This window comes from Equus quagga, chromosome 11 (genome assembly GCF_021613505.1).
Source record: "Equus quagga isolate Etosha38 chromosome 11, UCLA_HA_Equagga_1.0, whole genome shotgun sequence".
Taxonomy (NCBI): domain Eukaryota; kingdom Metazoa; phylum Chordata; class Mammalia; order Perissodactyla; family Equidae; genus Equus; species Equus quagga.
In genome coordinates this window covers 5,088,458-5,101,828 of record NC_060277.1, presented here as the reverse complement: position 1 = coordinate 5,101,828, position 13,371 = coordinate 5,088,458, and the positions used below count along the sequence as shown (strand labels likewise).

Sequence of the window (13,371 nt, the reverse complement as noted above, 5' to 3'; positions counted from 1 at the left end):
AAGAATTTAGATGAGGAAGACATAGCTGTGAGGGCTGATTCTAGCAGAGGTCCTCATTTATAAGTCATGATAAATAAAACGAGAGGTGGGAGGAGAGAAAAAAATAGGTCAAAGAAATAAAAAAGTGTGAGGTATTAAAAGATAAGGAGCAAATGACTTTTAAAGGGAAAGCTTGGTTGAGTCATGACGGGCAAGAGCTGAGAACTCCCAGGGGATTCGGCAGTTCTGCAGTCCCCTGTACGAGAGAGGGAACAGAGATGGGCTTATGTAAGATGCATGGGTGAAGGGTGGTGAGGAAGCTGGGGCCACTAGGTACTAATGCAGCCTTGAGACAACAGTCTAGGAGAGAGAGGAAAGAAGCCTAGAAAGAACCAACATGAGGCCATCAGGTGCGAAGACAGCCATGTGCACACAGAAGAGTCGAGAGCACAGGTACAATCCTCGGATCCCTATGACATAGGCCCTGGAGAGAGAATCCAGGAATGATGGCAGCAGAGAGAGCAAGGGCATTTTCTTCTGCCCAGAATGTCTCTGGCTTCCTGGAACTGGATTGAATTAAATGGAGTGGAAATAAACACCTGGGAAAAGTCTAGGAAAGCAATTGTCGTACTTTTTGTGGGGAAAAAGGTGTCCCCAAACTCAGAGTGATCCTTAACCACTCCCACACGTCCTGCATTCATGTGTGTCTCTTCCCAGAGTTAATCACTGACCTAGCCAGGGTGCTAGTGCATGGGTAACTGGGAGAAAAGTGGCAGGTGGCCCTATCTAAGGAAGCTCTTAGTCCAGCACAGGCTGCAACAAACCCCTGAGTATCGAGGGGGCTTCCCCAGGATTGGGCAGATTCCAGGATAGAATAATTTCAGAAGGAACAGCGTGTGGTCTGAAGGAGATCATTTATTTCTTTTTTATTTCCATTCAAAGTATCTAATTTCCATATGAATAGACCATAAGGGTAGAATAAAGAGATAAGGGAACAATTTTTAATTATTTTAAAGCTATTCATAATTCCTTTGAGCCAGCCCAGTAGTGCAGTGAGGTTCTCATGTTCTGCTTCAGTGGCCTCAGGTTTGCAGGTTTGGATCCTGGGCATGGACCTAGCAGTGCTCATGAAGCCACGCTGTGGCAGCATCCCACATGAAATAGAGGAAGATTGGCACAAATACTGGCTCAGTGACAATCTTCCTCAAGCACAAAGAGGAATATTGGCAACAGATGTTAGCTCAGTGGCAATCTTCCTCACACAAAAAAAATAGATGCCCTTTGTTTTTTCGCTTCCTGTATCTTAAGCGATTAGATCAAATACCCTCTGTAAATTCAACACCTGCCCTGTGTGTTTACAAATGATAGAAACAACATTTACATACATTAGAGCAGTTACCACAAAAGGATTTTTCCAGGCCCCCTCCCATTGAAATATATGGTGCACTATCCCTATACATACTCACACGTACTTAAATGCACCCACATGGAAGGTAAATGCAGCTCCCATAAATGTTTGTGCTGTATCAAACAGGTAAAATGTAAAATTGGTACACACATCTATCATTTTTAAAATCTTCTTAAGTTTGTTGTTTCAGCAAATCTATGACATCTCTTCTAAACAGAAACTAAGGGCTCTCTTTCTTTTCTCCCTCTCTTTGCCGGGCTAATCTTGAAAAGGTGCGAGTGAAGGGGGTCGTTGTAATTTCTCAGGTCCCTGCCCTAAGCGCGGAGGGTCCTTCTCAAACACTCTTCCATACAGGGCCATCACTAAGACAGGCAAAGGGGCTCCGCCTCGGCTCCTCAGACGTCCGTCTTGTGAAACCTGACCAAAGAAAGCAAAAAATTAACTCCAATGCAGAGCCTGGTCTCCAGCCCAGAGGCATCCCCAGACAACAGCATTCTAAAGCAGCATGAAACAGTCAGAAGACCCGCATTTCAGATCCAAAGGACTAAAGCAGAAGGACTTTGGGTGAAAGTGCAGGAAACAAATCTGTTGCACAAGGAGTTAAGTAAGATAACATAAACAAGAGCTCCTTTAACTGAGACACTGTACAAAGTATTAATTATTACTATCATATTACAACTTCTCAAAATAATGCATGAATGAACTAGGTTGTAGATGCGTTATTTAATGTCTTTAACCTGACCCTTCTACACCATGCAGAGACAGAGAACATTACTCGCAGGCCACCATCAGTATTTTACTTTAATTTCTCCGCAACCTCATTGTTGCCTTGGATCTCAAAAGTACATTTATGCAGAAAAAGGAACCCCAGATTCTCCATCACAGCCTGAAGATAGTCTAGAACCACATCATAGCTTGTCTTCCACATCATAGCTTCCACGTGTCTTTAAAGTGTTGCTTGTATAACGCAAACCACAATATTGCAATGCTGTCGCATCGTTTCAAAGATTTCCATTATGCAGTCTACCCCTTCTGTTCGAGGAAATTTAACATCCTGGAAACCTCCTACCTCGTAATGTCTCTCCGGGGCAAGCTGACTCCCACTTAGAATGAGCTGTGGGAAAACGTAACTCGTTCCGAAAGTGCCGCTGAGGGAAAATTCTTCAAACCTGGTAAATGCTGACCCCACAGGCTCCCCGCAAGTTCTCAGCTCGGTGGTTTGACACTTGAGTAATGTGCATATCTAGGGAGGAAAAGAAAAGAGAAGTGGTCAGACATCTTGGAAATATTTTTTCAACTGAAAAACACAATTTCAAGGAATAGAGGAATATTTGTTAGGTTGCTTCTTAAGCAGAGTTTTTCAAACTGCAGGTCGTAACCTATTTGTGGATCCTAAAATAAATTCAGGAGTCAGGATTAGCTCTTTTTTTTTTTCCCAAGAAAGCAAAAATGGAATAGACTAGAATTTTAAAAACTAGAGTTCATTGCATATAACTGACAGCTATTTCTAACTCTAATTGGAATTATTTCATAAAATGTTCCAATTAAATCTCTCTCTCTGCCTCTCTCTCTCTTTTTTTTTTTTTTTTTTTTGGTGAGGTAGATTGGCCCTGAGCTAACATCCATTGCCAATCCTCCTTTTTTGGCTTGAGGAAGATTGTCTCTAAGCTAACATCTCTGGCAGTCTTCCTTTATTTTTTTGTATGTGGGATGTTGCCACAACATGGCTTGATGAGCAGTGTGTAGGTCCTCGCCCAGGATCCAAACCCAACAACCTTGGACCCCAAAGCCAATCACGCAAGCTTAACCACTACATGACTGAGCCAGCCCCTAAATATCTCTTTTAACTCATTCACACATCTTGACTGCACTGGGTCAGGATGCGAAATGGACTTCTTGCTCTGGGCCCTAGTTGCAGACAGTTTGAAAATCCCTGCTCCCAAGTAACCTGAGAAGAAAAGAAAATGCATGGAAGTTGCAGCTTTTTAAACTTGAACCGGGTCCGCTGCAAACTAAGCAATCTGCCTTGTGTTTCTACCTTGCAGCCAAGAAATCTAGTTCTGTTCTTGCTAAGACTGAACAAATAAAGTGTTCTGGGGGAGAAAGTTCAGTGATAAATGTAACATTATTCCAATTAACTGAATCCAGCCCAATTTTTAAAGAAATGCAATGATGACCTAGAAGAAAAACCAGTAAAAAAGCCATTCTAACGTATTTAGGCCGTTCTACCTGCAAGTAGTATTGGCCTTCCACTGTGTGCAGGCCGTCAAAAGCCCCAAGCGCATACGCCTCATCGGTTCGCTTCTCAGACATCTGGTAAGTTAAGTGACAACACAGGTCTTTCTGGCAAACTGTGTAATTTCCTGTGTTCTTCTGAAGCTCAGTGAAGGTGAACTCATCAAAATAGATCATCCCTGGAAAATCCGGTTGCTCAGACGGGAACGGCTTGACGCCTCTGGCATAAGCACTCCAGTCAACGGCTGCAGGGTAGGTGGTTTCACGCCGAGGCCGGGACTTCAACTCTGAGAGCATCAGCTGGCCACTCTCCGTTTCCATGTCATAGTAGTACACCTTGACTGCTTCCGGTGCGTAGATTCCACTCCCTACGAGCGACATAAAGAAACACAAATATTGGTTTCAAATTTTGCCTGGAAACAAGTGAACAAAATCATTTTTGTGAGAAATTAAATAGAAAGTTATGAAAGCATAAACATTTTCAAGATAGGTAGGGAGACAGCTGTTCCACGGACATGAGTTCCAACTTGACTCTGCGTCCTCCGTAAGGGACTGCTTTCACTGAAATTATCATCTGACTTGGATGGCTTATTTTTTTTACTTAAGCTACCCTTTTTTTAGCCAACTTAATAACAAACTAGAAAGTTCTCCAAACATGAAGAATAATTTTAGCTGTCCACTGACCTATCCGGTTTCCTTGTTTTGAGATTCTTCATGTGGATCAAGGAATAACGAAGCAGTCAAGAGGGGAGCTGCCCCACCCTGAACACAGAGACGCTAAAGGTTAAACTCTAAAACCTGGTTAAGTCTAAAGTGATGTTTTCCTTCAACAGCAAGATGTATTTCAATAGTATTAATGGGTGTTGGCTGCAAAGTTCTCTAGATCTGGCTTTGTTTTTTTATGGGACTTGACTTCCTTCTAACTGCAATTTCCCCTCCTGTGGAATTGAGATAATAATGTTTGCCTCCTTCCTTACTCAAAGGGATAACGTTCCTTAAATAACGTTGGTGTAGAAACCCACGCTATTATTAATTTTGTGACATTATAGTTAATGAAAGAGTCATTTAAGAGAAGCACGGCTTGAAAACCAAAGAAGACTTCCGAAGCAGCCCTGCCTCGTGGAGCATGACGGCGGGAGTTACCGGTCATGTGCATGCTGGTGTTGTGGGTGTTGGCAGCAAGCAGGTTGACCCTCATGGCTCTGGCCCACGCCGAATGGAAGGGAACAGCGGAGAGGAGGGGCAGCGTGTTGTACCAGGCCGTCGGGTAGAGGACGCTGTCCACTTGAAACTCATTGACCACCACCACGGCCGGGTCGTGAGAAAAAATGTCAAAGCAGGTGAAAATGCCAAACTTCCCGAAGGGAGTGTCAAAAGTCACGAACTCTGAATCCTTGGGGAAATCAAATTGAATTTCAGGCGCAAAAAGATTGTACTGTTAACAAAAAGCAAAGGAGAAAATTAGTAAGAAAACTGCCAAATAGAGGTGATCAGTCCCCATAGTCTTGTGTCCCATGCATGTTGATGTCATATTTAAAACTGTTACACAAACTTCTGTAAATCATACCCAGTATACCAAGGTCTATGAGTTTTCTTGCTGTCACATTGATCAAAAACTTTATTTTCCCACAACCAATGAGATCATATCTACAAATGATACTTAAAAGGTGAATATTTCTGTCTTAAAACCACAAGTTGAAATTTTGAATCTTACAAATTTCAGATTGTTTTCCACTGTGTTCTTTAAATAACAAGAGCCCTGCCCGGGTGAAGTCTAACACGCGTAATCAAGGAAACTTGTCGTGTCTCTTATAATATTGCTGGGTTTATGTAAGTGCACTGAAGGAAATTTAAAATTAACATAGACAACGTAATAGCCGAACCCCACTTCAGCTGGGCTCAGGTGTACAGCGTATGTTTTGCTCAGGTTTGTTTTTGGCCTGATGTGTGCAGATGTGTGCTCTGGCAACACCCCTCCTCCTCGGTGGGGACTCTGAGCTCCTCCGCCCCCGACTCCTGCGTTAGCCCACCCCGCATCCTGCAGCGATGACTCAAGGAAGGCTGCTGGCCTATTGGAGTCAAGGAATGACAAGGCTATTCAAGGTTCCTAGGAAAGAGAAATGCACTCTTGCTCTGGATTTTGTTGCTATAAGAATGTGAGCTTTGTATCGAGCAGCCGTATGGCGTCTAAAAGGACAATTATCCTAAAAACATCTGTAATAAGGGCCAAGAGAGCTAGAGCAGTGGATGACATCCTTTGAGCCTCTGAGGGACAGACTGAGTTTCAGACTATAGGTCTGAAGCTAGACCTACTCTCTCTCTAATTTATATTTTTCAGGTACAAGGGAATTTCATATTTTTAAAGACAGTTTCAGCTGGGATTTTCTGTCACTGCAATCAAAGTCATAATGGAATGAATGACCTAAAGCTTAGTACAAAATGTTAACAAATTGGGCCAAAAACCAACTCTGGTATTAAATCATGGATAAAACAGAGCATTTCTCCTTTCTCAGAGAATATTAAAATCTTTGCAAGGTTGTTATCACATCTTTAATATTCTGCCATCTTCTATTTTATGACTAAGCCAAACTCAGAACATTTATATGAGACCTAGGTAAATTAAATCCCTTTTTCATGTAATAATTCAGAGATGTGTTCATAACAGTTCTCTCACCAACGTTCAACAGACAAGTCTACATACATAACACAAAGGAATGAAAGAAGTAAATCAAGTTGAGCTCAGGCACAAGTAGCTCTCACCTTATGGTAGCGCGCCACCAGCCTGCCCTCAGAATCAAACACCACGTCAGTGTTGTACTGGTAACGACCGTCAGGCGGACACTCAGGGTCACTGGCATTGCATGGCTTCTTGTCCCCAATATTTGCCACGACGTAGATAGAGTTGTCCTTGGCCAGGCAGCTGAGCCTCTCTTGTACTGGGGTGTGGCCAAACCTAATTCAATAGATATTGCCTTAAACTTACTCTATCTTAGCAATTTCTGAACTTCCAAAGTGATATTTCACTTGCCCATTACCTGTAACACAACACCTCTAGGTTAAGAATCTACAGAAAAGACTTAAAAACTCACATACAAACATCATCTTCATCTTTGTGAAAGCTAACCTATTCTAATGAGCCAGACTCCAGATTGCAGTGCAAGACGTAAGCACAGAAAAGATGCCGGAGGAAGAGGAGAAAGAAGAGAAGTGACACTTTCTCTTGTAAAGGGTTCCCAGGAAAGCAAATGAAGGGCTTGAAATGTAACAGACTCGTCTAACAGGGAGGACCTTTTCTATAATTCAAGCCGCTGTCTTACTAGCAGGCAGTAAATAGTTGGTCCCATGTAGATCATCTGCTATAGAGAACAAACACAGCATTGTGTACAAGAAATATTTTTAAAAAGCACGTCACTATGCTGGCTCAGTTTCCTCATCTGTCAATGCAACATAATGGCTTCCTTTGTACCTTAGAGGGCCCCCGTAAGAAACCCTGAGATAAACACAGGCTATGAAACTGCTTTTTTCAAAGTAATACCAAATCCATCCACATAGGAGATATTTACCCTAGAAATAAAAAGGGATTGAGATGATGAAATAGGTGGAATGATAGCTGGGCTTCAAGTACTCGAAAGGCTCTAATTTGAAGGAGATGAGTCATAGGTAGTACTACAGAGGCAGTACAAAGACCGAAGGAAGTCATAGAGAGACAGATGTCAGCAGAAAATACTAGAAAGATTTTTAGCACCTAGAACATGCTGTCAGAGAAGTAGATTGACTAGTCATTGGAAATTTCAAGTCTAAAATGGTGCCTCTAGGCACTCAGAGTCCATTCAGTTAGCTCGGCTCAATGGCAATGGATGTGTTTGAATTCTACCGACACTCATTACCAATTATGAGAACATAAACCTCCTTGTTTTCCTCATATTTAAAATGGGAATAGTTATACTTCTGCATAAATTGAATAAGATAATGTGCACAGTGCAGCAAGTACAGTGCCTGGGACCAAGTAAGTGCTCAACAAATAAATAGTGGCCCTTATGGATTTTGTGACTACAAGAAGACAACCCAGGAAACTGATGGTTTTATTGCTTTCAGAGGCCATTCGGGTTCTCTCCATAATCTCTCAGCCACTCTACAGTTGATGTTGAGCTAATCTTTGAATAGAAAGGACTGATTTATGAATATTGTTTTAGACTGTTTCTTTTATTTTGGCCTCAGGAAAACCGGGATAATATTGTCAACATTCATATTCATTAAGATCATTAATAAAAATATCATGTATTTTGTTTTTATTTTTTTTTTGACCAAATAATTAGGGTACTTCAATATTTCCTATTAGTGCCTCATGAGGAAAGCCCAAGAGAGCATGAGACGTGCCAGTATTCTAAACGACGATATCTAAATACACAAGGTGGACCACATGGCCCTCTCTTATCCATTTTAGGGATAAATATTACCAGGGAAGAAGGAGTGGCTTTCTTTAACAACATTACCGTTATATTAATGGTACTTTAATATTTCCTTCAGGATTTCTGAAAATACTGGATTTCTCCTTTTTACAACACAGAGCTGAAAGCTTGCCATTTGAATAATGTTAAAGTTTCATCAGTCACCTTAAATAGTCAACTTAAAATAATGTGTCAGATGGAGCCAGCCCAGTGGCATGGTGGTTAAGTTTGCATGCTCCACTTAGGTGCCTGGGGTTCACAGGTTCGGATCCTGGGCACAGACCTAGCACCAATCATCAAGCCATGCTGTGGCAGCATCCCACATAAAATAGAAGAAGATTGGCACAGGTGTTAGTTCAGTGACAATCTTCCCCAAGCAAAAAGAGGAAGATTGGCAACAGATGTTAGCTCAGGGCCAATCTTCCTCACACACACACAAAAATAAATAGGGGGCCAGCCCGGTAGTGCAGCAGTTAGGTTCATACATTTTGATTCATCGGCCTGGGGTTCGCCAGTTCAGATCCCAGGTGCAGACCTACACACTGTTCGTCCAGCCGTGCTGTGGCAGGCATCCCATATATAATGTACAGGAAGATGGGCACGATGTTAGCTCAGGGCCAGTCTCCCTCAGAAAAAAGAGGAGGATTGGCAGCAGATGTTAGTTTAGGGCTAATTTTCCTCAGTAAATAAATTAATTAAATAATGCATCAGAGATGAATTATCAGACTTCAGACAGCTTTCCTCTAGGAAAGTCAGTTTTATCTGCCCAAATAGAATGTATTTTATTTTATTTTGTTAATTTTTAATTTAATTTATTATTTATTTTTATAATTATAATTATTTTTATTTTTAATTTAATTTTTTTAATTGCAGTAACATTGGATTATAACATTATATAACTTTCAGATGTACATCATAATATATTTTGAATTCTCTGTAGATTACATCATGTTCACCACCCAAAAACTAATTATAGTCCATCCCCTCACACGTGAGCCTAATCATTTTAGCATAAGCCTCTTGAATGACTGCAAATAATGAGTCCTGCCTGCTCTGGGAAAAGCCCCATAATCAAGTAGACATTGAGTCGTAGTTACATGGTTATTGTAAACACAGACTGTGCGACATTCAGAGAATATTTCTCCCAACGTGAATTTCAGGGCAAGACTTCACTCACATAGTAGAGCTCCGATGTTGCAACACTGGACTTTCCAGTTAATATCAAATAGTCAGAATTATTAAAGAACTTCCTCTTGCTGTGCAATAGGTATAGTTCTGAACAGATGTGTGTAAATTTAAAATTAACAGATTAAATTACTTTTTAATGCATTGATTTTGCTAAAAGAATTACATATAAACTATTTTTAAAAAGTAAATACACCTAAAATAATCTATTTCATCAATCTTTCTTATGTTTTATACAAATTTGCTTTAAAAAAGTTATGCTTACACCACAGCTATTAATAATTACCAAAACTTCTCAAAGGACAAAAACCAAAGAAATTTACATTCCATTTCTTCTATTAAAAAAAGCAACAGTGACGGCCAAGAGGGGAGACAGGACAACAGCGCACAGATTCTGTGAGTATCACTTCACTTGACACTCTTGTCTACGCTGTAAGGGAAGTAGGAGAGGAAATTTTAGAATCCCTGTTTTATGGATCAAGAAACAGAGACGTCACGCGTTCAGGTTATCTGCCCCACATCACTCAGCCGGGAGGTGACAGAATGTGGTCTCAGAAACTGCACTTCCTTTTTCAAATTCTATGCAATTTCCACTCACCATACTGATTACCTTGCAAATGATAGTGGTATCAAAGCTCTGTGGAAATGTAGGCTCATTCATCTTTTTACCATTCTTACAAAGGACGCAGGTGTCCATGGGCGAACCAACTTACTTACATTTGGGAACACAGGTCCCAGACAGTACAACTTTCTCATTTTGTTGAAATCCAATTAACTGTATTTATTATAAAAACTGTATACACACAGTATTCATTAAAGAAAACTACAACAAATAACCAACCAAGCATCAACACCTCAAGTCATTTACCAAACAGGAGGCATGCCAGATGGTACACGTTATGAAGCATTAGAGCCTCAGATTGACTACTTGTCAGCAAGAATACTAGGCAAGATTAATGAATTTGCTATTGGTATTGTACAATATCACAATTTTTTGTTCAAAAATCAAAGGGAAATGACATTACCTCTGGGGGTCTCTACATGGAATCCAGTTCACTTCAGGGTGTGGGATATCCTCTAGGTAGGGGTAAATTGTCTCCCTTGTGAAGACCCAGCCATAAATTCCATCTTCTGGGGTCACAATGATATGTGCACCCTGCTCAAAATAAGTGGGAGCAAAAACGTTTTTCATAAATCCCAAGTACTCACACTCTCAGCAAGTTGCAAATCTCCTTTACAATATCCCAGCTGTTACCCAAAGGGCTATACCTGCCTGGCTGCCAGTTTAACTGCTTTCTCCAAAACATCTATGTTCTTGTTCATCAGGAGCAAAGCCTCTTCTTTTGGAACAGGTGTTTGTGTTCCGTTTGGTAATATAACAGCATGCTCGTACACTGCAGCAATAAAAGTGTCCAGCGCACCGACACTCAGGACAGAGAGGGCAAAAACGGCCACACATTTTGGAAAATATGATGTAATCATAACTAAAACTTAGCGCACTTTGATAAACTCAGATTTTTAAATTTTGTGTCACTTGAAAACCTTCTACATTGAGGCGCTGCCTGCGACCAGCTGTTTATATTTCCTCAGGAATACATTGCACAATGCAGCATTGAGAAAAGACGTTGTGCAAGAAAGCCGACAGCCAGAAGCACATAATTGGATTGACTCAAGTGGGCTGTGCTGTTGTTGACACTGTTCAGAGCTCCACCCAACTCTAAAAGTAGAATTAATGAGCCAACCAGATGAATCCACTCCAGTCCAGTACACACTGGTTATTGGGCTCTATTCTTTCAATAAAATATATTGTCCTGGTATTCCGATATTTCCATTAATAGGGCCAATATTGGACTGCTTTAAAAGGCAGCCGTCATAACAACAATTGGTTGAGAACTTATACATCTAGCTGTGACAGAAATAGGAAAGAGCGTCAGGCAAGCCCAGTTTTAACCAAGCTCACAAAATGACAAGAAAAAACATATAGATACATACTGATGATGGGAGTCACTTTTCATGACCATGGCCCTCAATTTTTGCATTGTAAGAGGTTATCAGCAGAAACCACAGTTGTCAGTTTCTCTTGGAAAGACTGCCTAATAGTCTGAAATACTGGAACTTAACCTGAACACTTTGTAAAACATAGAGCAATTATAACATGATCAGTGATGGCAATCACAGTGCGAGGCTTCAGGGTCATACAATTTCTTCATCTTCATAGAATCTGCTCATTTTTTAAGTGATTCCCTCTTCCCTAAATTCTTGTACTAGTACGTCACCCAAAATCTAATTTTCAGGAGATTGTTTCCTGTGCCACTAAAGAGCTAAACATTTTTAAGATATAGTTGTTATTTATTTAACTGGTGTCTCTGACATTTTCCTCTCCCTATGCTCCCACATCCAATTCATCATATAATTTCTTTTAAACATCTCTTTCTATTCTAATGTATTATGCTAAACCAGATGTCTGCTTTTTAATTTGTCTCCCTACCTCCCACAATGGCCAAAGTTGTTCATTCGACACACAGCCACCAGATGAACTTTCCTTAAAGTACAGCTCCTGTTACGTTCACCTGGACTTCAAAGGAGTCTGTGGTTCTCTGTTATTTAAAACACTAGTTTTCCAGATGTGATCCATGCTCAATAGGAGTCAGCAAATTGATTTTGCAAGATATATAGATAAATACTTTTTTATTTTAAGAGTTACAGGTTAACTCGCATGTTACTAGAAAATTTATAACTCTCTCACCAAACCCACGGATAGTAGAGTTGAGGATGAGGCAACATAAAAGGTGTCCATGAATCTTAAAAGAGTATTAGGTAAGTAATAAATGGTGCATGGTTAATGTAAAAGTCGTGCAGATAATGACATATTGACAGGATGAACGGAAATTCAGGGAGTGCTGACATTGTTCAAGTTCTCCTACAACCCACAGACATGTTAGTCTGGAGTTATTTCTACAACTTGCCTGTATGAACACTTTATTCAGTGATGCTGAATAATTCTCTGTTCTCTGAACGATCCATGCACTGCTCTACCTGCGTGACTGGATGCCCACTTCTCCCTGAAGAGCCCTTGCTCTCCATCTCAGTTCCAGCTCCTTGCAGAGTTCTCTCAAATCTACCCCAGCCCTAAGTGATATTTCTGAACACTCCTGGCACATTTTTCTTGTCCTGGTAAATGTCTCCCACTGCTTGCTGTTGTCTTGACCTTTAGTTTAAATCTTATATGCACTGATATTTAGTTCTGTATATATATGTCTCGTCTTCTTAAATAGATTAAAAGGAACCTTGATGTGTCCTCTCAGAACATCCACATCATCTGGGGATGATGCATCCCAGGGGTGTGACTCCCGGAGGATAAAGAATTGTCTTGCTTTCTGCTGAACCTCCTCACTCCAGCACATGCGTGACGGCTGTGGGAGCCCAGTACACGAGCGAATGTTGAAGAGTCTGCTACCTGAAACTCTAGTCTGTTCCATGTTTGGACGTTGCGAATTCTTTAGAACACTCTTTCTTGAACTGAGATGCAATTCGTTTTGTGTATCTTCTACAGTTTAAAATAATAACTCCAACCCGGCTTCCCGCTTACAGATTATTAAATACTTCAAAGAGAGGTCTAAATTCTCTCTAAATTCTTATATTTTTCAGACACATCATTCTTATAAATTCCGTAAGAACAGGGACCACATTATGATTCTCTGCTGCTCTTGTGGAATTTTGGATCAGGCTAAGCTCTATCAACGTTTTCTGATTTATTAAACTCAATTTCCTGGTCCAGCTTTGAAAATGAACTCTCTTGTTTGAATGTGAGTTCATTTGACATGTAAAAAGTTTCTTTTTGATTCTAGAGTCATTAATACTGGCAGCCTCTTTCTTGGATTCTTTCTAATCTTTATCTGATGTAGGGAAACTGGTAGGCTTTGGAGATTTGTGTCCTTTTTTTGTTTGGTTTGTTTCTATAATTTAAAACCCTTTAATTACAATAACCTTTTTACACCATCTGAATATGCCTTGCTTCTCCCAGGCCCTTATGTGTCCTTATGCCCTGAAATGATATCCATCAGATGCGAATTCATTCCAGAAAAAACATCTGAGGATAAGATGGATACTGTGTGA

At 40.6% G+C, this 13,371-nt stretch overlaps 1 protein-coding gene across 1 annotated transcript; it reads right to left on the bottom strand.

Annotated features, from left to right (window-relative positions):
• Nucleotides 1-1,128: 1,128 nt before the first annotated feature.
• Nucleotides 1,129-10,816, bottom strand: LOC124247932 (vascular non-inflammatory molecule 3-like). Its single transcript, XM_046677803.1, has 7 exons — nt 10,525-10,816; nt 10,281-10,411; nt 6,383-6,575; nt 4,766-5,057; nt 3,617-3,990; nt 2,457-2,630; nt 1,129-1,804 (listed from the first exon to the last, which is right to left on the bottom strand). Exons 1-7 carry the CDS (start codon nt 10,735-10,737, stop codon nt 1,646-1,648), a joined length of 1,536 nt encoding a protein of 511 aa, XP_046533759.1. The 5' UTR covers nt 10,738-10,816; the 3' UTR covers nt 1,129-1,645.
• Nucleotides 10,817-13,371: the final 2,555 nt, after the last annotated feature.